This window comes from Humulus lupulus, chromosome X, assembly GCF_963169125.1.
Source record: "Humulus lupulus chromosome X, drHumLupu1.1, whole genome shotgun sequence".
Lineage (NCBI taxonomy): Eukaryota > Viridiplantae > Streptophyta > Magnoliopsida > Rosales > Cannabaceae > Humulus > Humulus lupulus.
The window spans coordinates 199,092,787-199,112,262 of NC_084802.1; the positions used below are offsets into that span (position 1 = coordinate 199,092,787).

Genomic DNA, 19,476 nt, shown 5'->3' on the forward strand with positions numbered 1-19,476 from the left:
TTACCACATTGTCTCGCTAAACCTCAAATAACACTATAAATTCCCAATTAACCTTGACATACCCGAGTAATCACCAAATGACTACCCATTCCTCGGTAAACCCCAGTAATGTACCAAGTTACCAAAATACTGCTAGGCTCACCTCGAGCCGGGTATTTGACTCCGTTGTGACTTTTTCGCCAACTTGCTCACTAGGATCGCCTCATGCCGAATATTGCAAATATATCCACATAATAATGTGGTCTCAATCACATAACACATAATTACAATTATACCATCAACGTATCAAAATTCAAAATATGCCCTTGTTAACGAAAACGAGCCCGCATGCATATTTAATACACATAAACATGCATAAGTATTCATATCACAATATAATTCATATATGACACATAGTCACACATATATTCAATTAATTTAACATAATTCACATATAAATCCAATTATGCCCTCCCAGCACATTAATCAAGGCAGTAAGCCTTATTAGCAAATTTGGGACGTTACACCGTCCTTCTTCTTCAGCAACAAATCTCAATGGCAACTTCGACTACCTGGGCGGAGCTTTGATATTATCCCATAAGTGATAAATTTGAGTCTTCGAGCCCGTGTAAGGAGGATGCTTAACAAATATGATATTAGCACACTTTCTCTTGAATTATTCATCCCCTCCGTCATGGATATATTCCGGTCTACAATTTTTTTTTTTCTTTAAATTTTGTCGATTTTATTGTCTCTATGTCAATTGGTTTGGCAATAAACCCAGGACACCTTCCTGATATCAAGATGATAACATTATTTGGATGTGGAGCTTTGCTTCTGCAAGGTGTTGGATGTACCATTAACAACTTAAACTTTGACCTCTTGATAATAGGTTTGAAGCTTGGTTGAAGGAGTTTACACATATTGGGTTTACGAATTGGTCAGATTGGATTTTTAGTTATTTGCATTTTGCTTGGTGGATGGTTTTACAGGTTAATGGGTATAGGCATTTTGTGTTTGGATGCTACTGGCTAATGGATTTACAAGTTCTATGGGTGTTATTGATTTTTTAAGTTTTGATTTTTGAAGATTTGTTAGATTAGATTTTTGGGTTTTGGAGAGCTTGAGATGAACATTTTTTCTTCCGAGAAGAACAGTCGGGATTAGCTTAAGTGTTCATGTTGGTGTTTGTGTTTGATATTATTGTTGGTTTTTTTTTTTTTGGATTTAGCTAAAGTTTTTGTTTATGTTTTGGTTTTTTTCTTAGATGTTAGAATTTTAATTAGTTAAAAGTGAAAAGATTTATAATGCTTAAAGTTTTAATAATTTTAGATCTCATGTTTAGATTGTATTTTAATTAATTTAAAAATTAAAATATTTTTAATTAGATTTTAGTTTTTTTTAATTAATTTTTAAACTATTTAAAAAAATTAAAAATGATTGGGCTTATTATGTGCCGCCACATGGCTGCCACGTTGGTCTCCAGTCAGACTTAACGACCAGGGACCAACGTCTGCACCATATTCGTAATAGTAGGCATTATTGCAGCCAAAATTTTTATATAAGTATTTACGTGCAACAAATCTAACTACACAAGTATGATTGCTCAATGATATTAGGGAAAATTACATAAAATACTAATTTTTGCTAAAAAATTAAATTTTTACGGTCAAACATTTTTTTTTTCAATTTTACGGTTTTAAGGAAATTTTTATATTTTTACAGTTGTATCTTTTTTTTGTGTTGTTTTCACGTTGTTTTTAGGTTTTTTTTTGTGTTTTCACGTTGTTTTTAAGTTTTTTTTTTGTTGATGTTTAGTTGGTCCAGTGAGTTGTTTTCAAGTTGCTTATTAATTGTTTTTCCTAAAAGCTATATTTTCGTAATTATGAAACTTTGAAAATCCAATTTTTGAAAGCTTGAGTATGTATTTTTGAAAAAAAAAATAAAAACAGTAAAAAAAGAAATGTACTTAAGAAAAAGTCTGCTGATATTAAGCCTAAATTTCTTGAATAAAAAAGAGTAAGCCCAAGACCAGCGAGGCCCATTGAATATACACGTTCAAGGGATATGGAATAAACAGCGCAGCGTACGGGCGGGCCTTGTATAGGAGTAAATCCAGTAATTCAGGATTAAGGTAGGGCCCATGGTTTGTTTTGTCTTTGTGTCGTAATTGTCTGATTTATTTATTTTATACATATGTAGGCTTCGAGTATGTAATACGACATGGAATCTGCTGTTCAAAGAAATATATACATATATATATAAATTTATAATCTGGGATCCAATGTTTATGTGAGTCCAGTCTTTATTGGTAATTTATCAAGCACTATCATATTGCAATAATTTGATGGCAACTCAAAGGATTTTAGTCTTTAGATATACTACTGTAAAGCTCGTGTAAGAATTTCGACAGGTTCTGGAATTTGAATTTCTTATCATTCATTTGACGTACTTTCAAACTTTGACCACAAAAGAAGGACGAATAAATAAAGAAAAAAAAAATCATCACGTGTTCTTGGATAAGGGATTAGTTATATATAGAGATGATTGCAATAATTTGGAGTTTTGTATAAGAAAGGCCTTTGAACGGTTTTGTTTTAAGATCATGTGAAGTGAGTATGTAATTACTAACAGGCCACAACACAAGCATAACAGCGGGTCCCTTTTGGTAATGAAGTTAAATTTTGGGTCAAGTTTCTACCAAAGTAGTGTAAATTAATTACTATATCTTCAATTTTTAATGTTCTTAAATCAAGGGACAAAATAGCTAAATTTATGAAACTTTTGGCTACTTTGTGTAAAAAGTTTAGAATTAGTTATCTTATAAAAATAAAAAGATATTTGATACAGTTACAGTTATATACTGTATATAAATGTATGTAGCCTTGCTGCTGCAGCAAGCTGTCATATTCAAAACTCCAAATCTAATCTTTTGTCCAATCTAAGGTCTCAAAATTTTCGTTTACTAAACTTTGGTAAACAACTATCTAGTTTGGAAGTTGTATAACTTTTAAAATTAATAAGGGTTATACTATAACTATAGAGACTAGATCTCTATATGATTACACCCAAAAACAAAAGTCAGGGAAAATTAGACAGATCGGGCTCAACCTACGTCATGACCCCACTCTAAAACAATTATATATAATTATTATATTGTATTATATTGCTTTTTTTTTTTTTAATTAGTATTGAAAAAAATCACAAGGTTTAGCAGCCTAGCTAGCTATATATATATATACATACAGGCTGAACAGTCAAATTAGCTAGCTGAATGTGAAAGAAAACTGATGGTTGGATAGGACCACTTGGGGCATTGATGATCATGGAGGTCATGAGCACTTTACAAATTGCCAAGAAGAAAGAGATGAATAGTGGGTCGCATGCGTAGTCTGTCCTCAACCTTCAAGACTAAACATTCCACAAACCCTAGCTATATAAATAGAGCTCTAGCTAGCCATATGTACACTTATATATATATATATATATGTAATTGTGTATGGCTAGCTCCCTACAGTAGTTTCTATCGTATGATTTGGCTTTTTCTCCTTTTAAAATTTAGGGTTACTGGCTTTCAACCTAATCATGCCCCATTTCACGTCACTACCGGGAGTTTCTACAATACCAAGAATCATATATCTATCTATACCTACATCATGCATTATATATATATATATATTTATATACATTATTTGTTGATGTAATAATTTACCTACTTAATTATAACCTCTTCTGAAAGATGTCTAGTAGTTATTATTATTCAGTTGTTTATATTCTCAATTGGGTTGTTGGTTCAATTAATAAAAAAAAATATCGGCCGGTTCAATGCGGTGCCAGTGTTGAGATTCACTCACATCTATTAATTAATATTACGTACTGTGAAAAAATTAAATAAATTAGTTACTAGCTAGCAATAATTATGATATAGCTAGTACTATGTGGTAACTAATATAATCAATGACGGTATAATTATTAAACGACTACTACAATTCATGTCACTATAGTATTTTCAAAAATTTCGGCTAATTTAATTGTATGTACATTATATATCAACTATATAAATATAGTTGAAAAAATTCTATATATATATATATGATATATCTAGCAAATTCGTTGAGGAAACAACATTAATGGTTCTAGTGCATTTAATTGGTATTTATATATAATTGCGTAATTATGCAGTACAACTTATTTATGTGTTATACATATATACACACACACACACACACAAAAAAAAAGGTAATATTTTTGTACTAAGACAACTGTTTTTGAACACTAGCTAGTGAGTTGTGAAAAAAAATCTAGAGACTTGGTTTGGTTGCACACATATATATATATAGATAGATAGATAGATATATAGGGCAGTGTACTAGTACTACTACGTCCTATCTCTCTCAGTAGTCTTTGGTAAGAACAGCACAGTAGTGTTTTGTGTATTATAGACACACCAAAGCATGCATGGGGGGGAGGGGAGGGGGGGTTATATATAGGACTTGATCAATTGGTGGGTAGGTGTCACGGTCGCCTAGGCATGAGAGCTAAAACGTACCTAGAAATTTTTCTTTGATAGTTTTGCCACCACTCTAGTACTTTCAGTTCACAAACTACGCATGATTACTCTATAACTTTGTGTGGGACACTACTACTACGTATACTACTATCCCAAAAGAAGATCCACAATCTCTCTACCATTCTATTCTATCCCTTTTACGGTTGCCTTGTATGTATATATATATATGCCACAAAAGAAAAAAGAAAAAAAATCCTTCTTCATATCATAGAGTATACACACCACCTTCCTTTTTTGTTTATTAAATAATGCAAGTTAACTTTTTGTTGTGTCTAAAAAGGACAGGATATGATGAAGATGAAGATGAAGGGGTACCGTTTTATTAATAATATAATTATTGACCAACCAGCCCCTGATCCGTATCAAATTTATAATATATATATATAGCTCAAAAATATATTGATCAAATAATAAACATTAAATTGGCATTTAAAGATGTATGTATATTCAAATATTGTTATATATATATATATATATGTGTGTGTGTGTGTGTGGGCATGCACTTAAATATAGAGACGAAATGTACAGGCTTTTTGCTCTTCATCAATATGTTGTCTAGGGATGAATGACCATCTCCGGACCACTCTATTTATAAATAGTATACAAAAATGCAGTCGTTCATTCCTAGTTGTCTCCCCCATTTTTTAAAATCATCATGTTTTGGGTGTCTCTACTATACTGTGTACTGATTGATATAGGGCTTAGCTAACTGAACTGAGAGGTCAGGATATTGATAACACAAATCGCCTTTTAAATTCATGTAGTAGTCTCACTGACCCACCATTCTCTGAATTTCTGATTTTGTTCGAATTTTTACTTTCTTGATTAATTAAAAATAATAACAAATATGAAAAAATCGTGTACGTATATATGGTTAGTATTAATAATAAGAATAAATATATAAGTATAAAATATAATATGTTGGTCGGAATGGTCATGGATAACTTGTCAGAAATCGTATTTGATTGATTGTTTCCCAAGTCGATGGTTGATATGAATTAATTAATCTGGAACGAGAGATTGTTATGTTTGAGTTTCGTAATAATGGTGATCAGCAGTAGTACCATAATTAATCTCCGACACATGTCACTGAATTTTTGTATAAATATATATTATATATGAGGATCGAGATATTACAAATAAACGACACATTTTAATTAACTTTTGAGGAACTATATATTTACAATTTTTTAGGGCCTAAATAACCACAATTTCGTTAAACTTATAAACTAATTTGATAGTAATAATAAGAATTATAAACAATTGAGGAACCACCATCTGGCTCCTTTACTGATAGTTAGGGCGTCAGAAACTATGCATTATACATGATCTAAGAAAATCCCGTACGTATTTAAGAAATTATGCATTATTTATATAGATATATATATATCCTATTATATATATTGAAACTGGGATTGGTTTTTTCTTATGTTATAAATAAATATTTCTGTCTGCAAATCAAGTTTATATTGAGTAAATTATAAGGTAAATCATATTTGCTATGATGGCATTGTAAATTATGATGGTAAATCATATACACAAACAAATTTACCATATAGATTAATCAACTAATAATAATAGAAGTTCCATCCAAACTGGAGGCAAGATTTAAAATGACCTTTATTTATTTATTTATACAAGTTAATATATATCATATGTATATTGGCTTATATATATTTATTTTATGTTCCCGGCCACAAAATAAAAATAAAAATAAAAACTCAACGGTAAGATTCAAACTTCAACATTTGGTTAATTAGTTGACATACCGTGAATACTAATTATTATTACAACATTTAATTAAACCCCAATCGGAAAAATACTAACCCAATGTTATGTTAAAGTTTATAATTTTGAAAAGAAGTATTTATCACATTTAAGAGATGCTTCTAAAATTTCAAGGAACAATAACCACAACATTATTTAATCAATATAAAATAAAAAAAGGTCAATAATATATAGTAGATTTATTGTCACTACTCCCAAGTTACAATATTTTTTTTAGTTGGTGGACCATCTTTTCAGATACCAACTAATGTGGACCATAATTTTGGATACCAACTAATGTGACGGGTTGATTTATCAAATTTTAAATAGTTAAATACAAAATATATGTAACTACTATAATGTCATTTAGCAATTATATTCTTGACAATAAATCATTGTATGTCAAATCTATAAAATTTGTTAAATTAACAACTTTCACATCAATTTTATAAGAAAAAATCTTATTCTTATCAAGTAAAAAAGAATAAGATAAATAACAATATAAAAGAAGTGTAAGGAACAATTTCATATAGTTGTATTTGAAATGTTCTAATTCTTACATACTTGACATAAAGCTGCAAGTTTACCAAACACATCTTGTACATAGTTGAAATTATTTCATGATCAGAATAAGAGATATACATGTGAAAGCACGCCCAAATTGCAAATTGGCCTCGTCTCATAGAGAAAATAATGAAAGCCAACGACCATAAAACAATGCATACAAGGATGGATAGACAAAATAATAAAAGCCAATTATAAGGACCATATAAAATCAAGAAATTTAAATTTAGGGACAATTTATATTTATAATTTTTAAGAGGGATTTTGATGTAATTTCATTTTTAATATTTGGGGGTAATGTTAATTTTTCTTTTTATAAATAAATTAATGCAAATTCAAAGAACTAAAAAATTGATATTGTGAATCTGTGCCTGCGTGCACATATACACACACACGCGTAATTAAGATCATGATAAAGGTCATTATTATGGAAAAAGGACTATTATAGTCTTCAATATAAACTTAATTATCATATTGATCAATAATATAAAATAGTTAAGGCTTTATAATACATTTTCATTGAATCAATAGCGGCAAATTCTTTTGATTCTTCCTTAACATACCAAAAACTCAATATAAAACAAGAATCATTATATATATATATGTATATATTTCCTTAAGGGGAAGGAATCAAATCTTGTGAACCCGCTTAATTAGCATGCAAAACATTGCATCTTCATTATTCTATCCATGTTTTTGCCGGTGACGAAACAAACAAATTTTATTTTAAAAAAAAAAATCAATAAATGAACATGACCAAAAGCTAATAACCACAAATACAGAAAGATTGCACATGATACCCTTGGGATCAAATATTACGAAACAAAGTAAGCTAGCTTCTTATGGCCCCTTATCGCATTATTTGATATATGTACCAAATCCGGTAATCTATAGTGGAAAGCGTTATCGATCTTATGCTATAGGTATTGCTATTAGATTAGATACATAGGCCGGTCATCTCACCATCCTATAAATACATATATATATATGTATATATATTTTTGTTTTGACAAATAATGAAGAGAATATATATATATAGCACATGATGATGAATTTCAAGTGCATAGGGATCAGCTTATGGCAAACACTAGTCTTTCTTTAGTATATTCATTCATAGAACGGGGTCACATCCATGCATGTCCATTCGGATACTAAATTTTATTGTGTTGCAGATAAGTAGTTGGCATGAATGCTATTTATGATTATGCATTTACGTAACTAAATAGGTTTATTCAGAAAAAAGAAAGAGTGGTACTGAAGGTTCTTCAAGCTTTTCACCTTTTAAACTGATCATGTTCAGAGACTGCCTATAGGGCTCTACTATACTTGCCAATATTATTATTTTGTAATAATACAGTATGTATGTATGTATGTATAAAGACTCTTGATGACAACAAGAGTTGAGTTCCATCTTCACAGACACGATAAAAATATTATTTTATTTATTTTTCTGAATGAGAATATTTTCCCTGAGGGGTATATAAAAATTCTTATAAATTCTTTGCTTAACCAAACACGAAACGAAACCTACTCATCCCATAATTTCATCCGGCAAGCAATCGGATAAGCAGGAAAAAGCAGCTTCGAGTTCAACACCAACCAGAAAGTGTATTTAATATGGACCCAGATAAGAAAATAATTTTATATATATAATCTAACAAATCAGATAACATAGATAAAAACAAACAATGAAAAACAAAACTCAAATGCTGTCCTCCTCATAATATATAAACGACGGTCATCATATATAACATTTAAAAGAAAGATTTATAGTGTATATATCTAACTGAGAATGGGGTCATCATCATCATCATCATCGATAGAATATATATATATATATATGAATATCAAAATATAACCATGAAAATCTGAATTGAAATTTGAAAACAATTAGGCCAAATATCCAGACTATATCCTCATCAACCTATTCTCTAGAGTACACTTCCTAGGCCTTCTTCTACTTCAGTGCAGGTTTAAGTAAACTTAAGAAACCAGAATAAGAATACTAAATAATAATAATAATAATTGTGAGAGTAGCCGACAAAAGATCAAGATGAGTTCTTTTTTTTTTTTTTCCTCATAAGGCTAGCTAGGGGATCAATGAACGAGTCCTTTTTTTAAGACCTCGGGGGTGGGAAGAATTGCGTACCGGCCATAAAAGCGTTGAGTGGAGTTGGGTACATTGAAGGGTCAAGCAACGAAATCGATGGGTTACCGCCGGCTGTATGGGTGGCGCCAGCGTTTCCTGCTGTTATAAGATGAAGATGTTGAGTAGTACTGTCTTCCCCGTTTCCGCCTCGGCCAGATGAGCCATCGCCGCCGGTGTAATGAGCTTCGGGACCATGGTCATAGAGAATCCCTTTGAAAACATGCCCTCCAATGTTCACAGCCGTCTGATACGCGTAGTTCTCATCTACATCGTCCATCCCGCTGACTTTCACGCATCGGAAAACAGCTGAAGAATTCACTTCAGCAGGAAATGCTCCTCCTAGTTCCAACCCTAATCCAACAAAATCATCAGGGAAAAAAAGAAAAATATTAACCAGTTTTTCGTGATGTTATTATTATTTATACCACACTTAAATCTATATTAATATACATGTGGTAAGCTCATCATTAGATCTTTGTACACACACAAATAAACCGATCTTCATAGTAGTACTTTTCGTCAGTTTTACCGACAAACAGTTGTAGAATAGAAAAATAAAATTATAAGATAAAAAGCAAGTCAGTGGGAAACTATGGAGGTGGACTTGCTCACATGCAAACGATATTTTCTTTTTCTTTTTTCCGAAAAAGTCCAGTAATTGAAAAAAAGAAAACCCTCAATATTATTATTCTCCAGGTTAATTTTTTTTTTTATTATTATTCTTGTTGTTTTTTTATGGTATGAGGGCGAGTTTGTTTGTATTGTAAACAACAACTTTACCTGACGAGGTGGAAGGTAAACGAGTAGTAGTAGTAGTGGTAGTATTAGTGCAAGCAATTAGAGCAGCGGAGCCTCCTTGATTCTCCCTGTGCCTTTTGGAGTTGTCCAGCACTCGAAACTGTTGTTCTTGCTGTTGAAGTTGTAAAGCCGTCAGTTGTTGCTGCCGCTCGCGGCGTTTGGCAGCCGGAACCCAAGTGCTCTTAACGTGAGTTTGGCACTGGAACCCTCGGCTCTTGCAACAAGTACGGCACCTCAAATGGATGCAATCTTTCTTGGCTTGGTTCCCACAGTCTTGGCAATTCATTCCTCCCGAACCTCCTACTCCGCCTGGCCTCATAACTGTGAACCCCAATCTCGTTGGGTCATCAGCAGAAACGACGTCGTTTAGGTTTCTACTGCCACTACTATTATTATTAGCTCGGCTAGGACTGGACCCGAAGGAGAGTACGTAGTTGTTGAAATTCTGAGGCTGCTGATGTTGATGGTGGTGTGGCCATATCTCAAAACTACCACCCTTGTTGCTGTTGTTGGTGCAGATCTCGGAATCAGTTGCTGATCTGTAAAGAAAAAGGTTTCGTTCTCTTTCGACTTGATCTTGTTGATCCTCTTGTTTGCTTGGTGTTGATGATTGCTGATGAGGATGATGATGATCCCTTGGTCCGCCTAGGCAAAAGAACCCAGCCATAATTTCTTGCACCCAAAACCCAATACTAACCTCAATTTAGGGTCAAAATCCATATCAGTACAATTACCTCAAGGTGTTTAGTAGAAGTAGTAGTACTCTCTACTGGCCTTTTTTTTAAAAAAAAAATATAAGAAAAGAAATTGAAATGAAAATGAAAATGAACATAAAATAAAATAAAAGGACATATAAAAGCGATCGAGATCTCCGGGTTTTCGCGAGTAAATTTATACAACTGTTTATATAAATATTATAAAGAGAGAGTATGTATGTATGTGATAGTAATAGTAATAGTGGTACATAGTAGTAAGTATAGCACTAACGGTGTGTATATAATGTTCTGGTTTTGACCTGATTTTGGGATTCTGATTCTGGGTCGAGACGTCTGACTCTCCTATCGATCTTGTTGTTGGAGCTTTTGCAGCTTTTGACACCAAATTTCAGAAGAAGAAGAAAAAAACAAAAGAAAAGTTGTATAAATTAAAAGAAAGATTAAGAAAAATAGGAGATGAAAGAGCAGTACTGTTTGTTTAGCAAATTGGGTTTTGTTTTTTCTTTTGGTTTTTCAATTCTACTCTTTCGTTGTTCGAATCAATAATGGCACGGAATTAGAGCTCTGCAACGCCGCCATGGCAACTGCACCCTTTCACCCTCTGCTGCGCGACCCTCATTTAAGACAACCAAGCCCTCATTCACTCTCTCTTTCTCTCTCTATCTCGCTTTCATATGCAACTGGGTTTTTTTTTTTTGAAAGAGAGAGAGGGAGAGAGTGTGTTGTGTGTTATGTGTATGAGTAAGACTGAGGTGAACAAGGAAATCTATGACTGGCCACTTCTCTACAGTTCTCTTCCAGTTTCAATGAATCTCACCGATTATGATTAAATATTAGACGTTGAATCTCTATCAAGCGGTTGCTGTCTGTCCACGTGTCATGGCTCAGCTTTTGCTTATTCGTCCTTTCACCGGAAAACCCGCTACCACTTTAATTTTATTTATTTATATTTTGACCGGTCCCTATAATTAAGACTATTTTCACCCCAATTCGAAGTCCACGGAGCAATAATCCAATACAATACATACCCACGAAAATAAATAAATAACTTTTGATAAACTCACCCATGCAACTTGACATTAATTTCATCATCGGCGATTACTTGCACGACACGTGTGAATCGACTCAAATCCTACGGCTGAAAATACAACTTTCGATAATGATAAGTGTCATCATTTGAGTAAATTAATTCCCCAAGTTTCTAGAAATAACCTATAATTTCGAGTTTAACGAAATTCTCGGGGCTGTACATGTACGTATAAAAAACTTCTTTATCAAATGCCTCGTATTCCACTCAAAATTCTTCCTGTAATCATTTTATGATTGACTTAAATATTAGAAATAAACACTTAAGCTTTTCTTTGTTTTTATTTTTTTATAATACTAATCGAGAGGTTGCCATGCACTTAAGAGGTCAACACGTTTTAATGTAGTAATTTAGTACATATATTTACACACATAGCATTGCCATGGCAGAGGCTAGGGTTTTCAAGGGTTAGCCCAGTTCAGGTCAATGTAGATGTAATTTTAATAATTTTATTTGTATATTTTGTGGCTAATTATTGTTGATAAATGTATAGTAGTGAAGTGAGTGAGTGAATTTGAAAAATGGGTAAATGTTATTATTTAATTTAATTTATAAAAAAAAAAAAAAATTTGCAAGGCAAGGCAAGGCAAGGTATTTGTTTTCACTGCACCCCACAGATAACGTGTGGGCTTAAAATAATGTTCTCTGTACTTGTGATTTGACAGGCATTTACTCTTCGAAAACTAGCACTTTATCGAAACAACTGCATCAGATGGAAACGGCCATATATGCACTAAAAGCTTAATGGCTGAAGGTTTATTTTCGGCAACTTTACATATTGAAATGGCAAATCTTAATTTTATATAGAAATAGTAAATATACATACATATTCGAAAGACTAGTAGTACTACTGCACAATATATATTTTTTTATATATATATTATATTATATATATATACACTAACTTTAATAGTAGTTCATTAAAAATAAGAATTTATATATATGTTCAATTTTCTTTGGCTGTTCGATAGAGGTGACATTGATGATCATATAATCTCATTATGACGTTAGTGATAACTAGTGCCAGGGCTTCTCTGTCTGTCTCTCTCTCTCTCTCTCTCTGTTGTTTTATTTTTTATTTTTAATCTTTTGTTTTTTATAATTAATAATCCGAGAGAAGCGGCTACACAACTTGGATTCATGATAAATAAGATGACTTGAGACTATAATTGGACCCCATTGGCTGGAGGAGGGTCTCTCTTAGACTTCATTACATTTGGTTCATGATGATGATGATTGGTGTTTTTGCAATAATAAATCTTCTTTCGATATGAAATTTTAAGGATTTTTTCCTTCTCTAAAATTGGAAACTTCCTCTTTTTTCTCAATGGGAATTATTATTTATATAAAATAGAGTCCATGACCGCTAAAATAACTAATATTTTAAAAAATATTGTATTTTTATATTTAATTTTTCTTTTTTTTTGTAAATATAATCAATGTGTTTAAAATGTTGGACTTTTATATCTAAATTTTTGTAGTGGTAAATACACTTAATGATTTTAAAATGTTATACTTTTATACCCAAAATTTTTTAGTGGTAATTATACTCAATATTTTTAAAATATTGCACTTTTATACTTATTTTTTATTATTTTGATCAATAATAAGAAACTGAAGGAAAAATATAGGGTTTTAATTTTTTTTAATTTTAAATTATTTTCTCTTTCTTATTTTTCTCAAAATAATTATTTTAAATTAAATATTAATAAATATTTTATTAAAATTAATAAAAATGATTTAAAATAATTAAAAACTTATATATTTTAATCAATTTAAAATATAAGTTTTTAAAAAAAATAAAGAAAAATATAAGTTTTAATTGTTTTGATTAATTTTGCTAATCTTAATTTTTTTTTTTATTTTGAAAGTGAAAATAATTTAAAATTTTAAAAATAATTAAAATCTTATATTTTCTCTTCACTTTTTTATTATTTTTCAAAATAATTTTAAAAAATAAATATAAAAGTACACAATTTTAAAAATATTAGGTATATTTATTGCCAAAAAAAAGTTTGGGTATAAAAATGTAACATTTTAAAGACATTGAGTATATTTACTGTAAAAAAAAATTGATATAAAAGTGTAACATTTTGAAAACATAAGATATTTTAGCCACCATTTACTCTAAAAAATAATCTTGCAACTATTTTTATAATCTTTTAGACTTTTACCATGTAAACAAAAAAAAAAAAATTATCTCCTAGTAATTTGAATTTTTTTATAATAAAAAAAAATGAAATAATTAATATTCATTTATGGCTGATGGAAAATAAATTTCATAGGCGAAGTTAACATAGAATTTTTTTTTCTATTCAGGAATATTTATTTAGTTAGACAAATCATAATTTCATATAAAAACATAATTTTTAAACAAAGTGTCATATAAAGTGGCGCTAACACGATTATTCACGTGTTTCATGTTATTTATAATATATATATACATATATATATGTAACTTTCATGTTAATTTATAGTGTAACTATACCCATGTCATTAAATAAAATAAAAAAATTATAAAGGAAGCCAATATTAATAAACATTATAATAACTCTCCAAATTATATATTCAGTAAAAATAAAAAATAAAAAAGTGATAAATTGTGGGATTGGCCCCCACTTGGATGAATGAATGACCGCTACGGTTATAGGCTTTCACTCAAATACATATAATGGTGAAATTCACCATCATTGGTTTATATAATGAATAATATTTTTTTAAAGGTAAACCTCTCCTACATATTTTTACTAGCTAGGATATATAGGAGAAATGTACAAAGCTCTCATTGTAAATTTCAACAGAGAAAATTAAATTACTCCAACTAATCATTCTTCCCTAATGGCTAATAATATAGATGTATAACCAGAAATAATAAAAATTATAGGGAAGATCTCGGGTGTTCCTTCCAAAAAGAAACATACGAGTGTACTCTGCTCTCTAGGTTTTTAGTCCAAAAGTATTTTTTGTGCAATTTTTTTTAACGTCGTATATATTGTAATTATTTAGAGCATCCTGTAAATTTTCAGAAAATTCTAAATAATTTACAGTGTCCGAAAATAAAGTTCAAATAGTTTGTTGCACACGTTACTATTTTTTTATGCACGTAGAAAGTAGCTTATTTGAATATTATTTTAGGCACTGTAAATTATTTAGAATTTCGTAAAAAATTACAGAATAGTCTAAATAACTACAATATATAAGGCCATAAAAAAATTTTGTGCCAAAAATATTTCCAGAGTCCAAAACTAGAGATGGTGTATACCAGTGTGCCCCTTTTTGGGGTATACAGAAGAACTACCCAAAACTATATAAATATATATATGTATTATAGGTAGTTCTTCGGTGCACCTCCCAAAAAGGGACACACTTGTGCACCCCCTTTAGATTTTGGCTCATGAAGTATTTTTGGCGTAAATTTTTTTTATGATAGTGTAGATTGTAGTTATTTAGAGCTTCTGCAAATTTTTGTAAAATTTTGAATAATTTACACGGTAGAAAATAAAGTTTAAAGAATTTGTTGCACGTGTGAATGTTTTTTTTAAGCAAGTGGAAGGTAACATATTTAAACCTTATTTTTGACACTATAAATTATTCAAAATTTTTTAAAAATTTACAGATGCTCTAAATAATTAGAATGTACACGGTCATAAAATAAATTTACTGAAAATATTTTCCTAACCAAAATCATCAAATGGGTGCACCAGTGTGCTCTTTTTTGGGGTGCACCGGTATGCTCATTTTTAGGGTGCACCGATGTACCCTTTTTTGGAGTGCACCGGCTTGCTCCTTTTTAGGGTGCACCAGTGCGCCCCTTTTTGTGGGGTGCACCGGAAAATCCTAGATTATAGGTAGGAGTAGGAGAGAGCCTTTATCCTTTGGGTGAGGGCTAAATTAAGCTACCCTTATTAAGGGTAATACATTTTTAACAAACAATCACGTGAACCCCGCAAATTAATGACCACTAATTATTGAATTCTAATTATATATTAACAGGTACGGATTCCGGCCGCTTTGTCCCGCCGCCGTACAATATGCCCTTTGTCCATTTGCCACGTTATATATTTTTAAAATGCGTTAAATTTTTTTTATATATAACAAATTAATAAAAAAATTCCATATATTATTATATAATTTCAGGTTTAATATTGATATTATTAGGGGCCCGAGGAGAAGAAGCATTTCTTTTTGTTACTTTGTTTATTATACGATCGTCGTCTCTGAAGAAAAAGAAAACAGTACTTTAATTCGATCGAATATATAAATATAATGAGAAGGTTAGTTAGTGGCTTTTGAATATGTGATTGTATTACTTGGTGTCCCTTTGCTGTGGTTCCTTAATTCATACTATATATGCCAAATTTACCATTTTTTTAATTAGTGATTTTAATGAACTCTCTCTCTCTCTCTCTCTCCTCCCAGTCCTTCTTTGGGAAGCATTGGATTCATTATTCATGTTCTATGAATATATAATACTGAAATAATCAAATAAACTATAAATATATAAATCATTGGGATTATGAAAACCCGTTTTAGAACTGTATTACATTTATATATATGTAGCTGTTTTTTCAGTGAAAATAGTATGTAGGTATATCTTTGTTTCGGGTGTTTTCTCACACAAATTAACATAATTATCCACATATATAATTTTAACCTATAAATTTTATTTCTTAGATCATCCTCTCCTAATATATTTAGGTTTAAAAAGTCAAAATTATACATAATAACAAAATTAATTATTTCTCTCCACATGTATCTGTACGATCACTGTTTTAGTTGAATATATGTATTTATAATTAGTTAAGAAATCTAATAAATAATAAAATATACCGGCCGGTTGGATAATATTTATTTTAATGACTAGTTTTATACTTAACAAAAATTTAAAAGGCCCTTTGAAAGAAAATTTTGAGCTTTAAACTTGTATGGTATTTATTCGAAAAAAGGTGAGAAGAGAAACGTAATTAAGTAGGGGTGTCAATAAAACTTCCCCTTTATGTATCTACATAAAGATAATAATTAGTGGAAATAAACCTTTTAATTAAAATATCACGTTTACAAAAATATCTATGTATATTGAAAAGTTATGTAGTACACTTAAATTATTGCTTTATATTCATTTATTTTCCCTTCTACTTCCAAAAGGCAAGTTCATTATTTTCTTTTCTTTTCTCTTCTCTTTTCTTGCACATTTGAAATGGCAAACTTGTATTCTCATCCCACCCAAGATTTTTTTTTTTTAAAATATATTTTTTTTAAAAGAAAAAATTGACTTTGGTCCTAGCTGTCTCTCATTCCAACCATGGTCAACTCCATAAATTTTTATTTTCTTTTCAAAACCAATATAAAAGTTTTCTAGCAGAACTCATTTTAAGTAAACATCACTTTTTAGGAAAAATGATAATAAGATTAATAAGTATTTTATCTTATCAATTCAAAAAGAAAGAGAAGAGAACTATCAATGCTAATTAATTAATACATTTTACAAGCTTCATATATAGACTCCTCGCTTATAAATACATCTATATAATTGAATGCAACAAATAATGCAAGCTTTTATTGGTACATATGTAGGATTTAAGGTATCTCTTTCTAAAATTTGTGTTTCAATTCTTGTTCATCTCTATTAAAAAAAATACCTTACTATATTAATAAATAAGTTAAATTATTAATGCTAAATTGTTAACTCGTTATTAAATGTAGTATTTTCTCATTGGATGGACAAGAATTATGACACAATTTTTGGACAAAAAAATTGGTTTTGTGTGTATATATTCCAATAATAAAGTGGGGTTAGCATATGAATGTCTACATTGAGACAGCCATCCGCCTTAGCCGTTCTTTTGTCAGAAAATGATAAGTAAATTTCAATTTCAATCTTAACAATTTTCTTAGCAATTTTTTATTTTTTTATATGACAAAAGAAACATCGATTAATCGTTCCGTGCTTATGTCAAGTCATTATTATTATCTAGGATAGTGCAATTGTGCTCAGTTTAGTTAAATAACTTATTGCAATAATAATTACTTAGATTGAGAAAAATCTGGAATAATTTATGTGATTCAAACAATAATCATCAGTATTCCACTTAAATAATAACATTATATATATAATTAACCATGATTATCAAATTAAAATGTCTGAGATGTGACAATTAGTTAAAATTATATAATTAAACAGATAAATAATAAAGAATGATCATGACTTATTAGTACCAAGTAGTGAAAGAGAGTTAACTTAAATAATCAATTATATCAATACAATAGAATACATTACTTAATTATCGTTCGAAAAAGAATATGTCCAAGTAATAAGATGAGATGAGATGAGATGAGATGAGATATAAATGATTAATGGGTTTTCTTTCTCTTTCTCTCTCTTTTTTAATTACAAAAAATAAGGGATAAAAATAAAAATAATAATGTGAGTACCAATAATTGTGTCTGTGTCTGTCAACTCTCGAGCCCAGTGCTCTTCTTCCAATTGACTCTCTTTCTGCTCATCTCCGCCGATAGCCAAAAAGCCCAAATTTTTACCGATAAAAGGTAATGCTTTAAGTTTCAACTTTAGCCAAAAATCATTAACTCCTACGTTCAGTCATTTGACCCTTCATTCACATCACGCCAATTGGCAAAACCACTCCCCACTCTTATTTTAATTAAAAAATGTTCAAACTATTTTCATTAACGATTTCATTCTCATGTTTTAAATTTCAATAACAACAATCAAACTTGTACAAAATATATATATATATATACTATACAAATTTTAGTCACTCTTGTAATTAATTGATAATTAATTGATGGACAATGGTCCGGGGTAGAAGGAGTACTTAATGAGTAATCTTATAGTCATCAAATACTCATTAAAAAAAAAAGAGTTGGAGATAATTTATTTATATAAAATATATATAATCTAATTGAGTACTTCGTGTACTTAAGATACATATTTTCTTCTACTTTGTAATATTATCAAAGAAAGGAAAAAGTGGTCTGTGTTGTGGGGCTAATTAAAGTTCAATAAATAGAAATGAGAGTGCCGATACAGTTACAATTAATGCACGACTAATTGTGGTACTTAATGGTGGATACATTGATGGATTAGTCTTAAAACAAGCACTTATCGAGATAGAAAAATAATTTTATTTCCATTTACCAAAAGGATTTATATATACACGGGGAAAAAGAAAAAAAAAAGTAGCAATAGTTTTAGCTATTCCTCATAGCTGAAGGTTGTCTTTTTCAAGTCATTCGCTCAACTTTTGGAATCAACTTAAGACCAACAACACATGTAAGTGTCAATGTTTCCTTTGAACAGATAGGACTACCAGCCTATATATCTTTTTAGCAAATACATGAATCAAATAAAAAGTAAACAATCCCAACGTATGTAATATCTAATTATATTTCTCCTTGAAACGGAAATAAAGGTTCTTCTTTTCCGTTTTACATTTAAATAATGAATATATATATGTATACATTGCAATTGAATGGTCAAAAAACTCAATAGAAAACCTATTATATATCTATATAGCTAGGTAGAGAGTAGAGGAATGATATTTGTAGAGAGGCCAAATTACCTTAAATCTATAAAATAGGGGAACTATTACCGCAATCATCTGTTATAACCTAACCGAAGTACATATAGAGAGCCTTTCGCCTATGCTTATTCCCATACTTGTGATGAAAATCTTACCTAGTGTTTAGGTTTAGCTCCAAGTTCCACCACAGTTATGGGTTTTGTTTCCCCTTAAAGTAACCGTATCAGTAGTCGTAATGTTGTGATGTACACTTGCACTAAAAAAAATAATGTAAAGTATTGGTTATATTTCTCAATCAAAATTAT

The 19,476-nt window shown here is 30.2% G+C and overlaps 1 protein-coding gene across 4 annotated transcripts; it reads right to left on the bottom strand.

Annotated features, from left to right (window-relative positions):
- Positions 1–8,735: 8,735 nt before the first annotated feature.
- LOC133804118 (protein EXPRESSION OF TERPENOIDS 1-like) lies at positions 8,736–11,532 on the bottom strand. 4 transcript variants are annotated; one of them, XM_062242273.1, is made up of 4 exons: positions 11,015–11,532; positions 10,843–10,915; positions 9,810–10,499; positions 8,736–9,380 (listed from the first exon to the last, which is right to left on the bottom strand). In XM_062242273.1, the coding sequence occupies exons 3-4, from the start codon at positions 10,492–10,494 to the stop codon at positions 8,998–9,000; spliced, it is 1,068 nt and encodes a 355-aa protein (XP_062098257.1). In that variant the 5' UTR covers positions 10,495–10,499; positions 10,843–10,915; positions 11,015–11,532; the 3' UTR covers positions 8,736–8,997. The 4 variants fall into 4 exon arrangements, with proteins under 4 accessions (XP_062098257.1, XP_062098256.1, XP_062098254.1 ...); XM_062242272.1 differs by having other exon boundaries at positions 9,810–10,519; positions 11,015–11,531; XM_062242270.1 differs by having other exon boundaries at positions 9,810–10,519; positions 10,843–11,531.
- Between the last annotated feature and the right edge of the window lie 7,944 nt (positions 11,533–19,476).